The sequence below is a fragment of the Leucoraja erinacea genome, chromosome 11 (assembly GCF_028641065.1).
Source record: "Leucoraja erinacea ecotype New England chromosome 11, Leri_hhj_1, whole genome shotgun sequence".
NCBI classification, from domain to species: Eukaryota; Metazoa; Chordata; class Chondrichthyes; order Rajiformes; family Rajidae; genus Leucoraja; species Leucoraja erinaceus.
In genome coordinates, this window is record NC_073387.1 from 60,060,505 (window position 1) to 60,080,398 (window position 19,894).

The window sequence follows — 19,894 nt, forward strand, 5'->3', positions numbered from 1 at the left end:
AAACATTGGTGAAGCCGCATTTGGAATACAGCATTCAGTTTTGGTCACCCTGCTATAAGAAGGATATAGTTGAGCTGGAAAGATCGTATAGAAGATCTACAAGACATTGCAAGGACCCGAACTATAGCCTGAACTATAGTGAGAGATTGAGCAGGCTAGTACTTTATTCCTTAGAGCTGCAGCGTGATCTTATAGAGGTGTATAAAATCACGAGGGAAATAAAAATCAAAGCAAACAAATAATTCGAGATCAAAAATATCATGAGCTTTACAGGGTAATTTTCAAATTTTAAGTGATGAGAAATAAACAAAATATGCCAATGCAATGTGTCAATAAGGAAAATAAATGGAGGCAAAATGCAAGGAATTAAGAGATAAAACGAACCTTCCATTTTGACATTTACTTGTTCTTCACAGGATTTTGGCTATTAATGAACAATGCAGTTGTTCTGACGGTACGACAGTAACGTCTTTTAAATATCACTAGCATATTTAACCGTGATACGTTTCAAATAGACACGAGTATAAATACTCATATGTTTGAAGAAGGGTCTCGACCCGAACCACCCATTCCTTCTCTCGAAATGCTGACTGTCCCCCTGAATTACACCAGCTTTTTTTGTCTATCTTCGGTTTAAGCCACATCTGCAGTTCCTTCCTACTCATTATATATAACCTTGTTTAATTAGTGGGGAACAGTTTTGGCAATAAAGATCAAGTCAATGCACTGTTCAGTTCCATAGTGTTTAGATACACTAATTGAAATGAAATCAGATCAAGTTTGATGAATTACCTTTTCAAGTGAGCAATACAATTACTCACCTTTCTTTGTTGATAGGTTCAATGTTACTGTAACGTTAACATTTTCATCAATAAGCGCATTAAAAGGCTGTCGTTTCTAGTGGCTCCTCACCAATCCATAAGATTCGGCAGTATACATTTAAATTTTAGACGCCAAAGGCTCTCAAAAGTTTCAATGAAAATACAGCTGAATTTCAATGGAGTCAATGTTAAAAATATGGTGTTAAAATAGGAATATGTATTGCAACAAGAAAACCCAAACATTCCTTTTATATTTGTAACGCACGAGAAATGTAATTTGTGCGGTGGAAATATAGTCATTGGTGTTGAACTTAAATATTCTGTCTTGAATATGACTGATTGTTTCAGCAAAGCTTTGACTATTTCAAAAACATATGAATTTGTGGTAAAGTAGTGAAAGCCTCATGGAATCAGTTAGTGGAAATGAAACTCTTAGCAAGAAATTACACCTATGCTAAAGTGCACAGGAAGAAATACCATCATTAGAGATGGAAGATTGATGGGAGTTACAAACAGAAAATAGGAAAGAGAATGAACAGAATCAATTCATTTACACAGAAAAATTCAAATGCTTGTGTTTTTAAAATGATTCCTGCTGCCATATCTGACAGAAAAAGAAAAAATAGTTTAAATGGACTACATGGCCCTTTCGTTTTTATTGGAAATAAGACCATTCAGTAATTTGTCCACCCAACAAAACCAAACCTTCAAATAATCAAAAGCATAGACTTAGAAAACTTCATATGGCATTTTGAATTTCTAACCTGAAGGAATTTGAACTAAGTGAAGTTCAAGTATTTAGCAAGGAGAGTACAGAAGCCAAACATAGATGAAACACAATAATGAGCTCAAAATCCAATATGAACTTCAATTGTATGAATGCCTCTCAGCCCAAAGAAAAGAATGGGTAGAAATGGAGATTTAATTCCATCATATTTTTTTAAACTGGCAAACAATGCATCAGAAGCCAAGGTTATCCATAATGTAATTTGAGACAACCTTAAAACCAAATGATGTTTTCCAAGTCCAAGGCGAGCAGCAACTGTAATATTTATACTTCTTTCTAATGTAACTGAAAGAATTTAGAGGTCACTCACCTGTACAGAATGAATGGTTAGATCACACAGCGAACACAAGTATGGGAAGACTGCTGGCAAAAAACCATGGTAATCATTTATGTTGTTCAACGAAGGAGATCCTCGTTTTCTCTCAAAGAGAGACCTTTCATGCGTACGAGGAGAAGGAAGACGAGCAGATCTTCCATAATCAGAATCAAATTTATTAAAATTATGCGAAGACTCAGAGAGATGCATTTCCTCTCTGGAAAAGTCATCATTTCCTCTTAATCGTTCACGTTCATAGTCCTTCCGGTCATATCTAGAACTTGACTCTCGAGAAGAATGACCGTGGCCATATTCAACCACTGAGTCAAGACTGGAGTCACGACTGCCATAATTATGTTTCCTAAAATGTCTTTCTTCCTCCCAGTCATCATGAGAGACTCTATAGGAACGGTCATGTCGTAGGGAACCATCACCTCTGTTGTATTTTGAAGATGCTCCTTCATTAGCCCTTCTTCTTTTAATCTCCATAAGAATTTCTGGCAAGGATTCAGGTGTAAGTTTGTCTTCAGGATAGTGGCTCAATTCATCCAAATCCCTGGATGAAAGACCAAATGCAGCTAAAATGTTACTTGCCCTGTCTGCATCAATTTGCTTCTGATGAGCGTGAGATTGTTGATTCTGATTTCTAACTCCAAACAAAGAAGGCAAACTATTGCTAGCAGTATCGGTGTATCGTGAGGGCCCACCAGCTGAAGAAATCAAACCTTTAACTCTTTGTCCTACACCTTGCAGGCCAAAATTCTGACCCTGACCAGCACTTTGTGGACCAAAGTTCTGACCTGGTCCCACACCCTGCGGGCCATAGTTCTGACCCTGTCCAGAATTTATTAAGCCAGCCAAGTGTGGATTCTGGCACAATGTCCCAAGAGCTGCTTGGATGTTCAAAGACGGACCTGCAGCATGACCTCCACCTTCTGCATCATGAAAACGACTCTTCCTCTTAGCACGCATTTGATTGCCTCTGCCAAAACTTGCCATTTTGGCACAAGTGTATGTTCCAATTACGGTAAAAGCAGACTAGGTTCTTTCGTGGGCAGGTCTAACAGGTTGTTTCACTGTCTAATTTGGTCAAAAAGTTGGCCGATTTCATAAACTATAGAGATGTAATTTCTCCAAGAATTTTTGTCAGGCTGAAAGTTAAAAGAAAAAAATTAGAGCCAAGAATTATGAAAGAGTCGCAAGGAAAGAGATTAGAGTCACCTTCCAGTTTTGAAATTCAAAAATGATCTGTAGAATGCAGCTTAAAATAGGATTCAGAGTAATATTTATACAGCAGTTGGATGAATAGAGTAAGCAACCCAAACTTTAAAAATAACTCGACAAAAAAGTATCCTGGAAACTTGATCAAGGTCAGAGCATGAACAAAGTTCTATGCAATGTGCATATAACAATGGTTACAAGCACCATTAATACATTAAATTCCACTCTTTCTTTCTACTTAAGAAATTAAAGATTCAAAAATATTTCACCTTGGATGTCCTAAAAAGGAAAAGATAAATGAAGTCCACTGAACATTAGTTTCTATGTTTTTCCATCATGTTATCCACATAAGATTTAATCTTATGAAAGATATCATCTTTGACCTACAATGCAGGTCACCAAGCATGTAAAATGTAAAAAAATCACTGCATGATTTTGTGTAGAAAAACAGTAAACAGTGTCACAAATTGGAGCCGATTTAAAAGCACGAGCCTGCGAAATGAATGAACTCAAAAGCAAGCATAATGTAATCGAATGTTTTGGCTATACAGAATTATCTATAGAAAATGTGCATGACATAGCTGTTCAGAAATAAGTTTAAAACATTCAGTTTGTGCTGGTTTCAACGGACTGGGTTGATTGTATAAAGTAAGAGAGAATGTACAAGTAATATGTAATCAGATTGGTGATAAAAGCAAGGGACACATATCCCCATGGGTTGGCTCTCATTGCAGAGTACATTTATTTTTGGAGAAAATTATTAGTTTTAAGCAGCTTAAAGATTCAACACTTCTGTTGCAATCTTCAAAAAGTGCTATACTCATACTAGAACAGATGTTGCATTTCAACCATCTGAGTATCGAAAAATTATTTGGTGTACAGTGTGATCTAAACAGATGACAAGCAAGAGTGAACGAGTTAGCTGGGCTCAGGAACAAAAGGTTTTTGTGGTAGAATCGCAGGAATCATCTAATGAGCATGAAATTGCCCAAAAGGCTGAAAAGGTTAATGGAGGATTTATTCTTTGGAGAAGTGAGCAATGTGAGAATATATAATCTAACCTATATAAACATAGAAATTAGGTGCAGGAGTAGGCCATTCGGCCCTTCGAGCCTGCACCGCCATTCAATATGATCATGGCTGATCATCCAACTCAGTATCCCGTACCTGCCTTCTCTCCATACCCCCTGATCCCCTTAGCCACAAGGGCCACATCTAACTCCCTCTTAAATATAGCCAATGAACTGGCCTTAACTACCCTCTGTGGCAGAGAGTTCCAGAGATTCACCACTCTCTGTGTGAAAAAAGTTCTTCTCATCTCGGTTTTAAAGGATTTCCCCCTTATCCTTAAGCTGTGACCCCTTGTCCTGGACTTCCCTAACATCGGGAACAATCTTCCTGCATCTAACCTGTCCAACCCCTTAAGAATTTTGTAAGTTTCTATAAGATCCCCTCTCAATCTCCTAAATTCTAGAGAGTATAAACCAAGTCTATCCAGTCTTTCTTCATAAGACAGTCCTGACATCCCAGGAATCAGTCTGGTGAACCGTCTCTATTCTTACGTAATTGGTGCCAAATGTAAGAATATTCAGTGTAAGTCTAGGCATCCAACATTCAAAGGAATACTGACATATTGCAGTAAGGATCACTTCAGGACAGATTTTTAATTATTAATATTCATAGAAATAAAATTGCTTTCAAAAGAAAAATGTATTATATCCTTTCCATGAATACATTGAAATGGGCAAAATGGACCATAAATCTAAAACAATGTTCAGAAAATACAGAAAAATGAAACCAAGATTTGTGCTTCATTTTCACTCCCCAAGTCTGGAAATGGAGAAAATTGCTTCCAAAATTTAATTTGCCAATGTTAATGTGCCAAATCAGTTGAAAAGATGGCAATTCCAAAGCTACCGTGCCAGGTTTATGGTTATGATGCAGCCTAGATCTTTATATTAAGATATCTGGTTATTTCAGCAATTTTACTGATTTGGAACCTGACAAATGCCTCTCAGCTTCAGTGCCATGGGTAGGATCCTGACCCTAGGGGGAGTTTACATGTTGTCTCTGTGACTGCTGTTTCTAGCCCCCTCTCCCACCGGGTCCTTTATTTCTCCCTTGCTGATATATTAACTAGTTCCAGTAAATTATGCCTTAACATAGTGCAATAGAGTTAAAGAGGATTTGATAGGCATGTGACAAAGAATAACATGGAATCTGATAAGTAAATAGTTGGGGGAATGGGAACAATAGGATCGCTATGCTTGGGGTCAGCATGGAGCCAATGGGCAAAACAGCCTCCTGTGATGCAGGCAGTAAATTAAGATACTTCTACTTTACATCAAGCACCATATTTTTTCAATGGTGTATCTGTTACATTTTCCATAATTGAGCATGCATGAACATAATTCCAGTAATTTTGTTTCACACCAAAAATTTATAAAACCTTTGTAAAATCTAAAATTTAAGTAGCTAGGCTGAAGAAGGGTCTTGATCCAAAACGTCACCCACTCCTTCTCTCCAGAGATGCTGCCTGTTCAGCTGAGTTACTCCAGCACTTTATGTCTACCTTCCAATAGCTACAGAAGTTACATTTACTCGGCCATCCCCTGCTCTGCTTTGTTATTTCTGCCAGAGCTATGACAACAATCTGGAGAGCTTCTGACAAAATTCACAGCTCATCAACAACATTTGAAAATATAACAAAATGTTATACATTTGAATTCTCCAAAGAATACAAAATTGGCCTTGAACGCACTGCTCCCAATTCAATGGTTGTTAGGGAATAATTGGAAAAAATTTGGGCCTTCACAGTCAAACAAAAGGCAGCAAATAAAATCAAAATATTCAGTGATCTGTAAAGACCTTGCATTCATAATGTGACCCGAAGCAATTTGGTTCTCTACCCTGACAATCACAATTTTTTTGACATTTTGATCTGTGATTGAATGGAATAAAAGATGGAATCACATCCAACTCAATATAAACAGCTTATGTAATCAATTACTTAAAAATTGTGAAAGTGTATTCTAAACAAATCAAAGCTTGGCAAAACTCGGAAGGACTAGCTAAACAGAGTAAATCGTGTTCAACTTATGACTACCAATTTGGTTAAGTAGTACATAAAAAGATAAAAAGTAAAATACTCCATGTACTGATGGCTGTAAATAAATTGAAACACAGCAGGTCAATCTGCATCCATGGACTGAGAGAACAGATATATTTCAGGCCTGTACCTTCATCAGAACTGAAAAAGAAGATCGACAGGAATATTAATATGGTAAGAAAAGTGGGAGAATATAAATATATAAATTGGCATAACAACAAATAGCAGGCAGAATGGAATGATACAACTAGCCCAAGTCAAGTAAAAGAATTACTAACAACTAGAGAAATACATGTATGTAAACAGTATGGAAATGAGAGGAAAGTGCAAGAAAATGAAAGGTTTGGAAGCCTGGGAGAGATAAATGACAATAGACTTGACCATCAGAATATATATAACACCTGAAATTACTGAAATTATTCTTATGATCACAGATTTAAAGGATGTCTAGAAGTAAACAATTGTTCCAGATTATTTTTGAGGAAGGATCCAGGCTAAGAAGAGATCAAATGGAATTTGTAGGAGGAATTCAAGTGATGGACCGCAGTCCCTTGTGGTTGTACCTACGAAGAGAAGCTGAACAAACAAGACACTTGCATTTAATTTGCCCTCCCAAATGTGGAGAAACAAATACTATCTCGTACATCAGATAATGCAAATTGCTATCTCAGACAGAAGGTGACTGCAGGGCCATGATCAATCGTGTGGAAAATGGCAGAGAGGTGGTGCATCTCCTACAATGCTGGGGTAGAATTTTTCCAGGGGTATTAACTCTACCTTGAAAGCAGACACAGGAAATGGATTTAGTGCAAGACCTACAAAAATTCAACAAGAGATCACTATGCCAAAGGGCCCCCTCCTGTGCCACCATAAAATGATCTGTGTTGAATGGCAGAAATAATGGTGTAAATCTGTAATGTGGTAGAAGTTGAGCATGGCTGGCAGTTTCTTGCTCGTGAAAGGACTGGAAGCAGAAGAACACTATCCAGTGAAGAAGGGAGTTGTCAGCTGACAATTCAACCTCTCATTTGAATAGGAATTATCAAAATATAAGTTACTCAAAAAGAGAAAGAGCTGAAATGTTTACAGACGGCAAGATGGAAAATACCAGATTCCACATAGTTGCAGCAGTGGGTATGGAAACTCACTGTCACAGATAGGGTCCAGGAAGGATAGCAATTGCATAAGAGGTGGACCATAAAGATGGGGTATGTATGGAAAGCAATAAATATAGTTATTAATAGTCTTGAGATCGAAGACAGCAAGAAACAATGGCCTAATCATCATCATGATGAAAAGGGGGAGGGTCTGGAAATAGGCCCAAAAAGATTTTCAACACAACTTACAAAAAGAGACTTAACAAGTCATTCTGATAGAGCTGAGAAAATGATGTGCTCAGTGGAGGGTGGTGCATGTGGACTTGATGGGCAATAAAATCAACAGGAGTTCTACAGGCATTCTGATAACAGAAGCTGTACAGTGACCACTCCATGGTGAATATGATAGGCGCTGAAAAATATGGCATTCAAATAGCAGAGGACCACGTTATCATGGATATAAAGGGAAAGGCAATTTGTTAAAATGCAGTCAATTAATGATCTTCACCTTGCCGAATATGTACACGAAGCAACATTGCATTTGGATTAATTTGCTAATGGAAATCACTTTCTATAATGATTTAGAAACATGGTCACAGTGATTCAACACAAATTTAGGAGACCAGGAATGGGGCAGAAATAGGGAGGAACAAATTCATCTTCATCTTAAGCAAATGAAATGACAAATGGTGAAAATGAAGAATTTCAAAACGAGCTTTTTAACCCACAACTAGATGGCAACTTGTGTCTTGCAATGAAACTTAATCTAAATGGTGGCTTAACCATTGGTACGGTCTAGATGAGCCTTGCTTCATATCACAATGATTTGTTCATCATGAATGTTTGCTTTACCAAATTAAATTACTTCCTAATGTATGATTTTTCTACCAATTGTCAATTACACTACAGCACTATCAGAAATCCACCCGAATTTATCTTAGCCAATTCTAAGCTTCAAGTCCGAATCTCTCTTTGGTTGTAATGGGGCCAACTGTATTCACAACATGCATGAAATAACAAGCTGTAGCCTCTCAATGCAGGAGGAATGGTCCACTGAAACATTTAACGCTGTGTAGGACCAATTTTATCACCAATACCAATTGAAGAATTATCTGAAGTGATTTCTCATTAACCAAGTCTTTATTTGTATTTTACCTCATGAGAATCATCATCATTATGGATGTCTACCAAGATTTCAAGCCATTTCAGTAGCATGCACGATAGGCAACATACAAGCATATGAGAAAGGCAAGGACTGCATGCCACGTGTATTAGCTATTGCCATTCTCCTCAGCCTCACTCTTTCCTTGAACCATCACTTGCTGCCATTTCATTTGTCCATATCCTTCACCTTTGAATTAAGGTTCTATAAATTAACAAATTTCCTCCTCACTTGCAACCCTAAAATCCATCAACCAAGATTTCTGTGGCTTCTATGAATATTAATTTTGCATAAATGTTATAGATGTTTTAAAGATGCAATATAAATACGATGTCTGACAAAGGTCCTCGACCCAAAACGTCACCTATTCTTTCTCTCCAGAGATGCTGCCTGACCCGCTGAGTTACTCCATCAAGCTGTGAAACGTCACCTGTTCATGTTCTCCTGAGATGCTGCCTGACCCGCAGTTACTCCAGCACACTGTGAAACGTCACCTATCGCTGTTCTCCACAGATGCTGCCTGACCCGCTGAGTTACTCCAGCACTCTGTGAAACGTCACCTATCCATGTTCTCCAGAGATGCTGCCTGACCCACTGAGTTACTCCAGCAGTGTATATATAAATGCAAGTTGCACGTGGAACAATAATATTCAGCTCTTGCAAAAGGTTTGTCCTATTGCATGGTGCTCAATATACCAATGAAAATACTCAAAGACCCACTAAATTACTACCAATGCAAAAACTTTTAATGCGTGACAAGGGGAATGTTTTATATTATCAAGCTAACTATTCACCAGGGTCCTGAAATGTCCCCGAGTTGTAGGATCAGAATTGGTCCATTCGGCCCATCAAGTCTACTCCAATATTATAACACCTAACCCCCATACTAATGAAGAATCTATCAATATCCGCCTTAAAAATATCCATCACCTATAATGGCCTCCACAACTGTCTGTGATAATGAATTCCACAGATTCACCATCCTCTGACCAAAGAAATTCCTCCTCGTCTTCTTTATAAAGGCATGTAATTTTATTTTGAGGATACAACCTCTTGTCCTAGACTCTCACATTCGTGAAAACATCCTCTCCATATTCAATCTATCCAGGCCTTTCACTATTTGGTTTGTTTGAATGAGATACCACCCCCCGATCCTTCTAAACCCCAGTGAGTACATGCCCAGTGCCATCAAAAGCTCATCATATGCTAACACAATTATTCCTGGGATCATTCTTGTAAACCTCCTCTGGACCCTCTTCAACACCAGCACACCCTTCCTCAGTTACAGGGCCCAAAGCTGCTCAGAATACTCCAAATGTTGTCTTACATCCCTCTTTTTATATCCTAGTTCTCGAGATAAATGCTGGCATTGCATTTGCTTTCCTTATTACCGATTCGACTTGCAAATTAACTTTTTGGGAATCCAGCACCAGCACCGCCAAGTCCTTTGCCCTTTGATTTCTGAATTCTCTCCCAATTTAGAAAATAGCCTACGCCTTTATTCCTACTGCCAAAATGCATGACTCTGTATTCCATCTACCATTTCTCAGCTCCCAACCGGTCCAATTCCTTCTGCAAAGTCCCTGCTGTCGCTGCATCACCTACACCATCACCTATAACATTGCTTACCCAAAGCCTTCACAGATGCTGCGCTACCCACCAAATTCGAACACGTTGTTTTTATCGGAATGAGTAGGTATTTTGTATTGTATATCTTTATTGTCATTTGGGCAGAGTACAGCATTTACTCTGACCGTCAAAATTTATTTTAAGCTCCGACAGGGTACAGAGGATGATTTCCCATTCCTCTCAAAGTGGCCTATTAAAATTTATTTGCACCATGTGATAACATGCGATTATCATTTATTACCATAGCAACGAGAGAGCCTATCTTTGATTTACATCTTTTAAAACCACTGTTGATTGGTTTTGCGGTTTGCCTTTAACCTTAAAGCTCGATTTTCGGAAATATTTATTTATTGTTCCCCGAGAGCTTCATTATCTGGCCAATTACGTTTTAAAACAAAGGCTCTAATGTGTGCGAAGTCCCCAACATTCATATAGAGATCCTTTCGCTTCTCTGTCATCACGGACCGCTTGTGGGCGATATATTTATTGTTTATTCCCCGAGGAATATGAGATTCCACCAGATTTATTTATTACCTTTTACGGTTTAATAGCCCATTCTCCGGGGACAATTACTGCATTCTCGAGAGTTTGCGGATCCGCTTTATTTGAATTTAACGTTGCCGCTTGTTGTTCCATCTCCTGACCGCCTCCCCGCGCCGGAGCCGGCTCGCCCTGGCCTGGGGACCCCGCCGCCGGCCCCACTCACCCCCCCCCCCTGGCCTGGGGACCCCCGCCGCCTGCCCCACTCACTCCCCCTGGCCTGGGGACCCCGCCGCCGGCCCCACTCCCCCCCCCCCCTGGCCTGGGGACCCCCGCAGGCCGCTCACATCCCCCCCCCCTCTAACCGCTCCTGGCCCTGGGGACCGCCGCCGCCGGCCGCTCTCTCTCCCCCGGCCCCGGACACTCCCCCCGCCGACTGCCCCGGCCCCGGCCCCGCTCCTGCGCTTTTCCCTCTGACACAAAATGGCGGTGGCGGCTCGGCTCGGCTCGGCTCGACTAGCGGCCATTACACAGCGCCGCCGGTTGTCGCGCGCACTCACTCCCGCCTCAGCCAAAGGCGGATTTCCTCTAACGCCCCCTTCACCGAACAGTTCCTCTCCTCCACCGAGTTTTCCTGGACAGAGGGAGGTTCTCATCCCCGCCCCCCCCCGCCCCGCCACAGCCGCCGCTCGCTTACCTCCAACCGCTGCTCCAACGGGTGAGTGGGCCTCGCACTCCCACAATGCGCAGCGCCAGCCCGCCACGATCCCGTGGTGCCGTCACCCAGCGTCCCCCCCCCGGCACGTGGTGCCGTCACCCAGCACCTCCCCCGGCACGTGGTGCCGTCACCCAGCCTCCCCCCCCGGCACACGTGCCGTGCCGCACCCCCCCGGCACGTGGTGCCGTCACCCAGCAACCCAACCCCCCCCCCGGCACGTGGTGCCGTCACCCAGCCCCCCCCCCCGGCACGTGGTGCCGTCGCCCAGCACCCCCCCCCCCCCGGCACGTGGTGCCGTCACCCCCAGCACCCCCCCCCCCCGGCACGTGGTGCCGTCACCCAGCCTCCCCCCCCCCCCCCCGGCACGTGGCGTGAGCGGGGCAGGCAGCGTCGGTGGAGAGACCGTGACGCTTCAGGTGGGAGCTGTGATCTTATAGACCCTCCCCCTCGACTCCATCCATCCAAGGCCCGAGTTGCGACAGACTTCACCTGCTCCCCCTCCACCCTCATCCACCCCATTCCCACACTGCCCTGACCTGATAGATAAATATGCCATTTATTGTCACTATACATGTACAATGAGATTAAAAGCTGCTCGTACTCAGTGCATACATATAATTTAGTACAAAAAACAAGAAACAGAAAACAAAAGGGGGGGGGGGTGGATAGGTGCACAATTCTGCGGCGCTATATACATATCTATAAAGGCAAAATGGTGAAGGAGATGTTTAAAGATTATATTAAATATTAAAAATGTTTTTAAAAAATGTTAAAAATTACAGTTACAATACACAGTACAGTTACAAATTTCGTTACGTGGATATAATAGATGGAAGTCCGGGTGTTGAGCTGTGAAGTCAGTGCATGTGTGAATTAAGAGTAGTTATGACTTTCGGAAAACAACTATTCCCGAGTCTATTTGTCCTGGATTTGATGCACCTATAGCGCCTTCCAGAGGGCAGCAGGTCGAACAGTCCAAACGCAGGATGGGAGCTGTCTTTGGTGATCTTCTTTGCCCGGCTAAGGCAGCGGGAGGTGTAAATATCCATCAGGGAGGGGAGAGGGCAGCCAATGATCCTCTGCACTGTCCTAGTTACCCTCTGAAGCCTCTCCCTGTCTGCCATGGTGCAGCTGCCATACCATGCTGTAATGCAGTATGTCAGCAGGCTCTCAATGGACGAGCGGTAGAAGGTCAGCAGCAGGTTGGAGTCCAGGTTGTGCTTCCTGAGGACCCTCAGGAAGTGCAGCCGCTGCTGAGCCTTCTTGATGACCGCTGTCGTGTTGTCTGTCCAGGAGATATCAACAGAGATAAGGACGCCGAGAAACCGGAAGGTGTTGACCCTCTCCACACACTCACCGTTGATATGTAGGGGGACTAAGTCGGTGCTGTGCCTCCTGAAGTCGACAATGAGCTCTTTTGTTTTCCTGGTGTTCAGAGCCAGATTGTTTTCTGAGCACCAGGTTGTCAACTTCAGGACTTCCTCTCTGTAGGCTGCCTCGTCTCCCTTTGAAATAAGTCCGACTACAGTAGTGTCGTCAGCAAATTTGACGATGCGGTTGTTGTTGTGGGCCAGACTACAGTCGTAGGTGTAGAGACAGTATAAGAGGGGGCTTAGCACACAGCCCTGTGGGGAGCCGGTACTCAACCTGTGAGTGGAGGAGAGGTGGGGGCCGAGTCTCACAGTCTGGGGCCGGTTGGTGAGGAAATCTTTTATCCAGGCACATGTGAGAGTGGGGAGGCCGAGAGTGACCAATTTATCAATGAGAATGTCCGGAATGATTGTATTGAAAGCTGAGCTATGACCTGTCTGTCCTGGGCCTCCTCCATTGTCAGCACAAGTTTACACCCAGCGGTATCAACATTGCCTTCTCTACCTTCAGATAACCCTGACTTTCCCACTCTCTCCATCCCCTCCCCCTCCCCACTGCTTCCACCAGTCTGACTGTCTCCACCTACATTCTGTCTCTATCTCTGTCACGTCACCTCCCCTGACATCAGTCTGAAGACGGGTCCCCACCCGAAATGTCATATGTTGATAGAATGGAGCGGCTGGGCTTGTATACTCAAGTCAAGAGAGTTTATTGTCATGTGTCCCAGATAGGACAATAAAATTCGTGCTTGCTGCGCCACACAGAGTATTGTAAGCATAAATACAGAACAGTTCAGTGTGTCTATGTAGCATAGACCATATATATATATATATATATATATATATATATATATATATATATATATATATACACATAAATAAACAGATACAGTGTAATAGGCTGTTATGGTTCAGAGTTTGTTTGATGGCGAGTTTAATAGCCTGATGGCTGTGGGGAAGTAGCTGTTCCTGAACCTGGACGTACCAGATTTCAGGTTCCTGTACCTTCTTCCTGATGGCAGCGGAGCGATGAGCGCGCATGGCCGTCCGAAGGGGTGGTGCGTTGGGTGCGACCACACCCCCCTTTTTACCTAAGAAAAAAGTCACCTAGAAAAAAAAAAAAAAAAAAAATCGGAGAAAAAAAAGAATTTGGAAAAAAAAAAAAAAAAAATCGGGGGGAAAAAAATCAACGTTTCCACTTTGGAAACGGCCATTTGTCAGTTCTCCCGTCCCCGGGCAGGAGAGGCTGAATCTGAACCCAACGGCTGTAACCCCAACACCAGACGCCACTGTGGCGGAGCCCGCTCCCCTTGCTTACCCCCACTCCCCTTGCTTACCCCCGCCGCCACCCCTGCTGGGTCCACGCCACCCTCGCTAACCCCTGCTGAGCCCACACCACCTCACCCCTGCTGGGCCCACGCCCCCCTGCTGGGCCCACACCACCCCTGCTGGGCCCACCTCACCCCTGCTGGGCCCACGCCACCCTCGCTGACCCCTGCTGGGCCCATATCGAATGGGGGTGCAGGCTCGAAGGGCCGAATGGCACCTATTTTCTATGTTACTAGTACCAGCCTCAACTACCTCACCTGGCAGCTCGTTTCATACACACACCACCCTTTGTGTAAAAAAAGCTACCCCTCAGGTTCCTATTAAATCTTTCCCCCCTCACCTTAAACCTATGTGTAAGAAGGAACTGCAGTTGCTGGAAAATCGAAGGTACACAAAAATGCTGGAGAAACTCAGCGGGTGCAGCAGCATCTATGGAGCCTGTCCTCTGGTTCTTGATTCCTCTACTCTGGGCAAAAGTCTGCGTTTACCCGATCTATTCCTCTCATGATCACCTTTCATCCTTCTACGCTCCATGGAATAAAGTCCTAGCCTGCTCAACCTCTTCCTATAGCTTAGACCCTTGGGTTTTGGCAATATTCTCGTAAATCTTTGCAGCCTTTCCAACTTGACAACATATTGATAATAAAACTGAATACAATAATCTAAATGTGGCCTCATCAATATCATATACAACTGCAACATGGCCTCCCAACTTCTATACTCAATATGTAGGAAGGAACTCCATATGCTGGTTTAATCTGAAGATCGACACAAAAAGCTGGAGTAATATAGAATCATAGAAAATAGGTGCAGGAGTAGGCCATTCAATATGATCATGGCTGATCATCCAACTCGGTATCCTGTACCTGCCTTCTCTCCATACCCCCTGATACCTTTAGCCACAAGGGCCACATCTAACTCCCTCTTAAATATAGCCAACGAACTGGCCTCAACTACCTTCTGTGGCAGAGAATTCCAGAGATTCACCACTCACTGTGTGAAAAATGTTTTTCTCATCTCGGTCCTAAAAGATTTCCCCCTTATCCTTAAACTGTGACCCCTTGTTCTGGACTTCCCCAACATCAGGAACAATCTTCCTGCATCTAGCCTGTCCAACCCCTTAAGAATTTTGTAAGTTTCTATAAGATCCCCCCTCAATCTTCTAAATTCTAACGAGTACAAGCCGAGTCTATCCAGTCTTTCTTCATATGAAATTCCTGACATCCCAGAAATCAGTCTGGTGAACATTCTCTGTACTCCCTCTACGGCAAGAATGTCTTTCCTCAGATTAGGAGACCAAAACTGTACGCAATACTCCAGGTGTGGTCTCACCAGGACCCTGTACAACTGCAGTAGAACCTCCCTGCTCCTGTACTCAAATCCTTTTGCTATGAATGCTAACATACCATTCGCTTTCTTCACTGCCTGCTGCACCTGCATGCCTACTTTCAATGACTGCTGTACCATGACACCCAGGTCTCGTTGCATCTCCCCTTTTCCTAATCGGCCACCATTCAGATAATAGTCTACTTTCCTGTTTTTGCCACTAAAGTGGATAACCTCACATTTATCCACATTATACTGCATATGCCATGCATTTGCCCACTCACCCAGCCTATCCAAGTCACCTTGCAGCCTCCTAGTATCCTCCTCACAGCTAACACTGCCCCCCAGCTTCGTGTCATCCGCAAACTTGGAGATGTTGCATTCAATTCCCTCGTCCAAATTATTAATATATATTGTAAATAGCTGGGGTCCCAGCACTGAGCCTTGCGGTACCCCACTAGTCACTGCCTGCCATTCTGAAAAGGACCCGTTTACTCCTACTCTTTGCTTCCTGTCTGCCAGCCAGTTCTCTATCCACATCAATACTGAACACCCAATACCGTGTACTTTAAGTTTGTATACTAATCTCTTATGTGGGACTTTGTCGAAAGCCTTCTGAAAGTCCAGATATAACACATCCACTGGTTCTCTCTTATCCACTCTACTAGTTACATCCTCTAAAAATTCTATAAGATTCGTCAGACATGATTTACCTTTCATAAATCCATGCTGACTTTGTCCAATGATTTCACCACTTTCCAAATGTGCTGCTATCCCATCTTTAATAACTGACTCTAGCAGTTTCCCCACTACCGATGTTAGACTAACTGGTCTGTAATTCCCCGTTTTCTCTCTCCCTTCCCTTTTTAATAAGTGGGGTTACATTAGCTACCCTCCAATCCTCAGGAACTACTCCAGAATCTAAGAAGTTTTGAAAAATTATCACTAATGCATCCACTATTTCTGGGGCTACTTCCTTAAGTACTCTGGGATGCAGCCTATCTGGCCCTGGGAATTTATCGGCCTTTAATCCATTCAATTTACCTAACACCACTTCCCGGCTAACCTGGATTTCACTCAGTTCCTGCATCTCATTTGACCCGCGGTCCCCTGCTATTTCCGGCAGATTATTTATGTCTTCCTTAGTGAAGACAGAACCAAAGTAGTTATTCAATTGGTCTGCCATGTCCTTGTTCCCCATGATCAATTCACCTGTTTCTGACTGCAAGGGACCTACATTTGTTTTAATTAATCTTTTTCTCTTCATATATCTATAAAAACATTTGCAGTCAGTTTTTATGTTCCCTGCCAGTTTTCTTTCATAATCTATTTTCCCTTTCCCATTTGTCCTTTGTCCTCCTCTGCTGGACTGAATTTCTCCCAGTCCTCCGGTATGCTGCTTTTTCTGGCTAATTTGTACGCATCATCCTTCGCTTTGATACTATCCCTGATTTCCCTTGTTATCCACGGATGCACTACCTCCCCTGATTTATTCTTTTGCCAAACTGGGATGAACAATTGTTGTAGTTCATCCATGCAGTCTTTAAATGCCTTCCATTGCATATCCACCGTCAACCCTTTAATTGCCAGTCTATCTTGGCCAATTCACGTCTCATACCCTCAAAGTTACCTTTCTTTAAGTTCAGAACCCTTGTTTCTGAATTAACAATGTCACTCTCCATCCTAATGAAGAACTCAACCATATTATGGTCACTCCTGCCCAAGGGGCCACGTAGAACAAGATTGCTAACTAATCCTTCCTCATTACTCAATACCCAGTCTAGAATAGCCTGCTCTCTCGTTGGTTCCTCTACAAGTTGATTTAGATAACTATCCCGCATACATTCCAAGAAATCCTCTTCCTCAGCACCCCTGCCAATTTGATCCACCCAATCCATATGTAGATTGAAGTCACCCATTATAACTGTTTTACCTTTGTTGCACGCATTTCTAATTTCCTGTTTGATGCCATCCCCAACTCCACTACTACTGTTAGGTGGTCTGTACACAACACCCACTAGTTTTCTGCCCCTTAGTGTTTCGCAGCTCTACCCATATCAATTCCACATCCTCCAAGCTAATGTCCTTCCTTTCTATTGCGTTAATCTCCTCTCTAACCAGCAACGCTGCCCCACCTCCTTTTCCTTTCTGTCTATCCCTCCTAAACATCCTCTGACTAATGAAAGCCAATGTGACCACCATATCTACCCGACACCACTATTTACCTCTGCTCCTAGATCGCTATGCTCTGCAACACTGCCCAGAGCTTGACGATTCACATTGGTTTTGCCCATTTAAAACTTCCCAAAATCCAACACCTCGTATTTTTCTATTAAATTGCATCAAACATTCCTCAGCCCACCTGGCCAGCCCATCAAGACCCTACTGCAATTTTTGATAACCATCTTCACAATCTGCAATATCATCCACTTTTGTGTCATCTGCAAGCATACTAATCATGCCATATACATTCTCTACGTACATACATATACATCAATAATTTCGATGACAAACAGCAATGGGCCCACCAGCAAATTCCTTGTATGTGAATACTTGGCCAATAAACTTATTAATTCATTCATTCATTCACCAAAGTCTGCAGCACACCACTAGTCATAGGCCTCCAGCCCGAGAAACAATCTTCCATCATCACCCTCTGCTTTCTTCCATGAAGTTGTATCTAAGCCTTTTATGTTCCGGTGCTCTGCAAAAGTCGCCGCAGGCAGGCAGGCGCCATTTTAGTCAATGCCTACTATGTTCTGTACGTGGTGTGCTGAAGCAAAGCAAGAATTTTAGGGACACGTTACAATAAACTCACTTGAACTTGAACTTGAAGAGACTTTTCAATCCATATCATGCAGGAAAGAACTGCAGATGTTGGTTTAAACCGAAGACACAAATAGCTGGAGTAACTCAGCAGGACCGAAAGCATCTCTGGAAAGAAGGAATGGATGATGTTTCGGATCGAGACCCTTCTTCAGACTGATTATGGATTAGGGAAACGAGAGATATAGAACAATGAATAAAAGATATGCAAAAAAACAACAACGATAAAGGAATCAACCCATTGTTCATTGTTGAAAAGAAGCTGGTGTGACTTGGGTGGGGGAGGGATAGAGAGAGAGGGAATGCCAGGGCTACCTGAAATTAAATAAATCAATATTCATACCACTGGGCTGTATGCTGCCCAAGCTAATTATGAGATGCTGTTTAACCTCACTCTGACAATGGGGGAGACGGAGGACAGAAAGGTCAGTGTGGGAATGGGAAAGAGAATTAAAGTCTCTGGCAACCAGGAGATCAGGTTGGTTGAGACGGACTGAGTGAAGGTCTTCCGTGAAACGATCGCCCAGTCTACATTTGGTCTCGCCGATGTATAAGAGTCTACATCTTGAACAACGGATACAGTGGATGATGTTGGAGGAGGTGCAGGTGAACCTCTACCTAACCTGAAAGATCTGGAGAGTCGAGGGAGGAGGTACATGGACAGGTGTAGCATCTTCTGCAGTTGCAGAAGGTACCTGGGGAGGGGGTGGTTTGGGTGGGAAGGGATGAGTTAACCAGGGAATTGCGGAGGGAATGGTTTCTGCGGAAGGTGGAAAGTAGTGGAGATGGGAAAATGTGACTAGTGTTGGGATCATGTTGGAGGTGGCAGAAATTTCGAAGGATTATGTGTTGTATGCGACGGCTAATGGGGTGAAAGGTAAGGACTAAGGGGACTGTCTCTGTTGCGACTAGGGGGAGGGGGAGCAAGGGCGGAGCTGCGGGGTACCGAGGACAAACGAGTGAGGGCCTCATCTATGATGGAGAAGGGGAACCGCCGTTCACTAAAGAATGAGGACATCTCGGATGTCCTGATTTGGAACACCTCATCTTGGCTGTAGATGCAGCGTAGATGGAGGAATTGGGTGTAGGGCATAGTGTCTTTGCAGGAAGCAAGTTGGGAAGAAATATTGTCGAGATTGTTGTGGAAGTCAGTGGGTTTGTAATAGATGTCAGTCGATAGTCCATTTCCTGTGATGGAGACGGTGAGATCAAAAAATGGGGAGGTGAAGGAAATGGTCCTAAATTGAGTGCAGGATGGAAATTGGTAGTGAAGTTGATGAAGTCCATGAGTTCTGCTTGGGTGCAGGAGGTAGCACTGATGCAGTCAACAGGCATGGAAATCGCTATCATAACATAGCTAAACCTTGGACTTGGAGGAAGTGCCAGGAGTCGAAGGAGAAGTTGTTAAGGGTGAGGACCAGCTCCTTGAGGCAGGGTAGAGTGCTAGTAGAGGGAAATTGGATGGTTCTGTGGTCGAGGAAGAAACGGAGGGCTTTATGGCCTTCCTGGTGGGGGGTGGTGTAGAGTAGAGACGAGGGAGTGGGGGCTCGAACAAAATATGTGCAGAATTCAGCATTAACCCATCATTTTAACTGAAGAACAATGGAAAATATAAAATTTCTACTTCAGTAACAAAAAATCTAAGAAAAATATTTTTTAAATTCATCTGACAAACTGTTCTAAAATAACCACACAGATGTCAG

General features: G+C 43.1%; 1 protein-coding gene across 1 annotated transcript in view; it reads right to left on the minus strand.

Annotated features, from left to right (window-relative positions):
• The window catches only part of LOC129701868 (matrin-3-like), a 58,200-nt gene extending 46,800 nt beyond the window's left edge, over window positions 1–11,400 (minus strand). The window contains exons 1-2 of the mRNA XM_055643356.1: window positions 11,320–11,400; window positions 1,919–3,075 (exon numbers count right to left, since the gene is read on the minus strand). Coding sequence (XP_055499331.1) covers window positions 1,919–2,923 — 1,005 coding nt within the window. The 5' untranslated portion in view covers window positions 2,924–3,075; window positions 11,320–11,400. The remainder of the gene's footprint in view (window positions 1–1,918; window positions 3,076–11,319) is intronic.
• Between the last annotated feature and the right edge of the window lie 8,494 nt (window positions 11,401–19,894).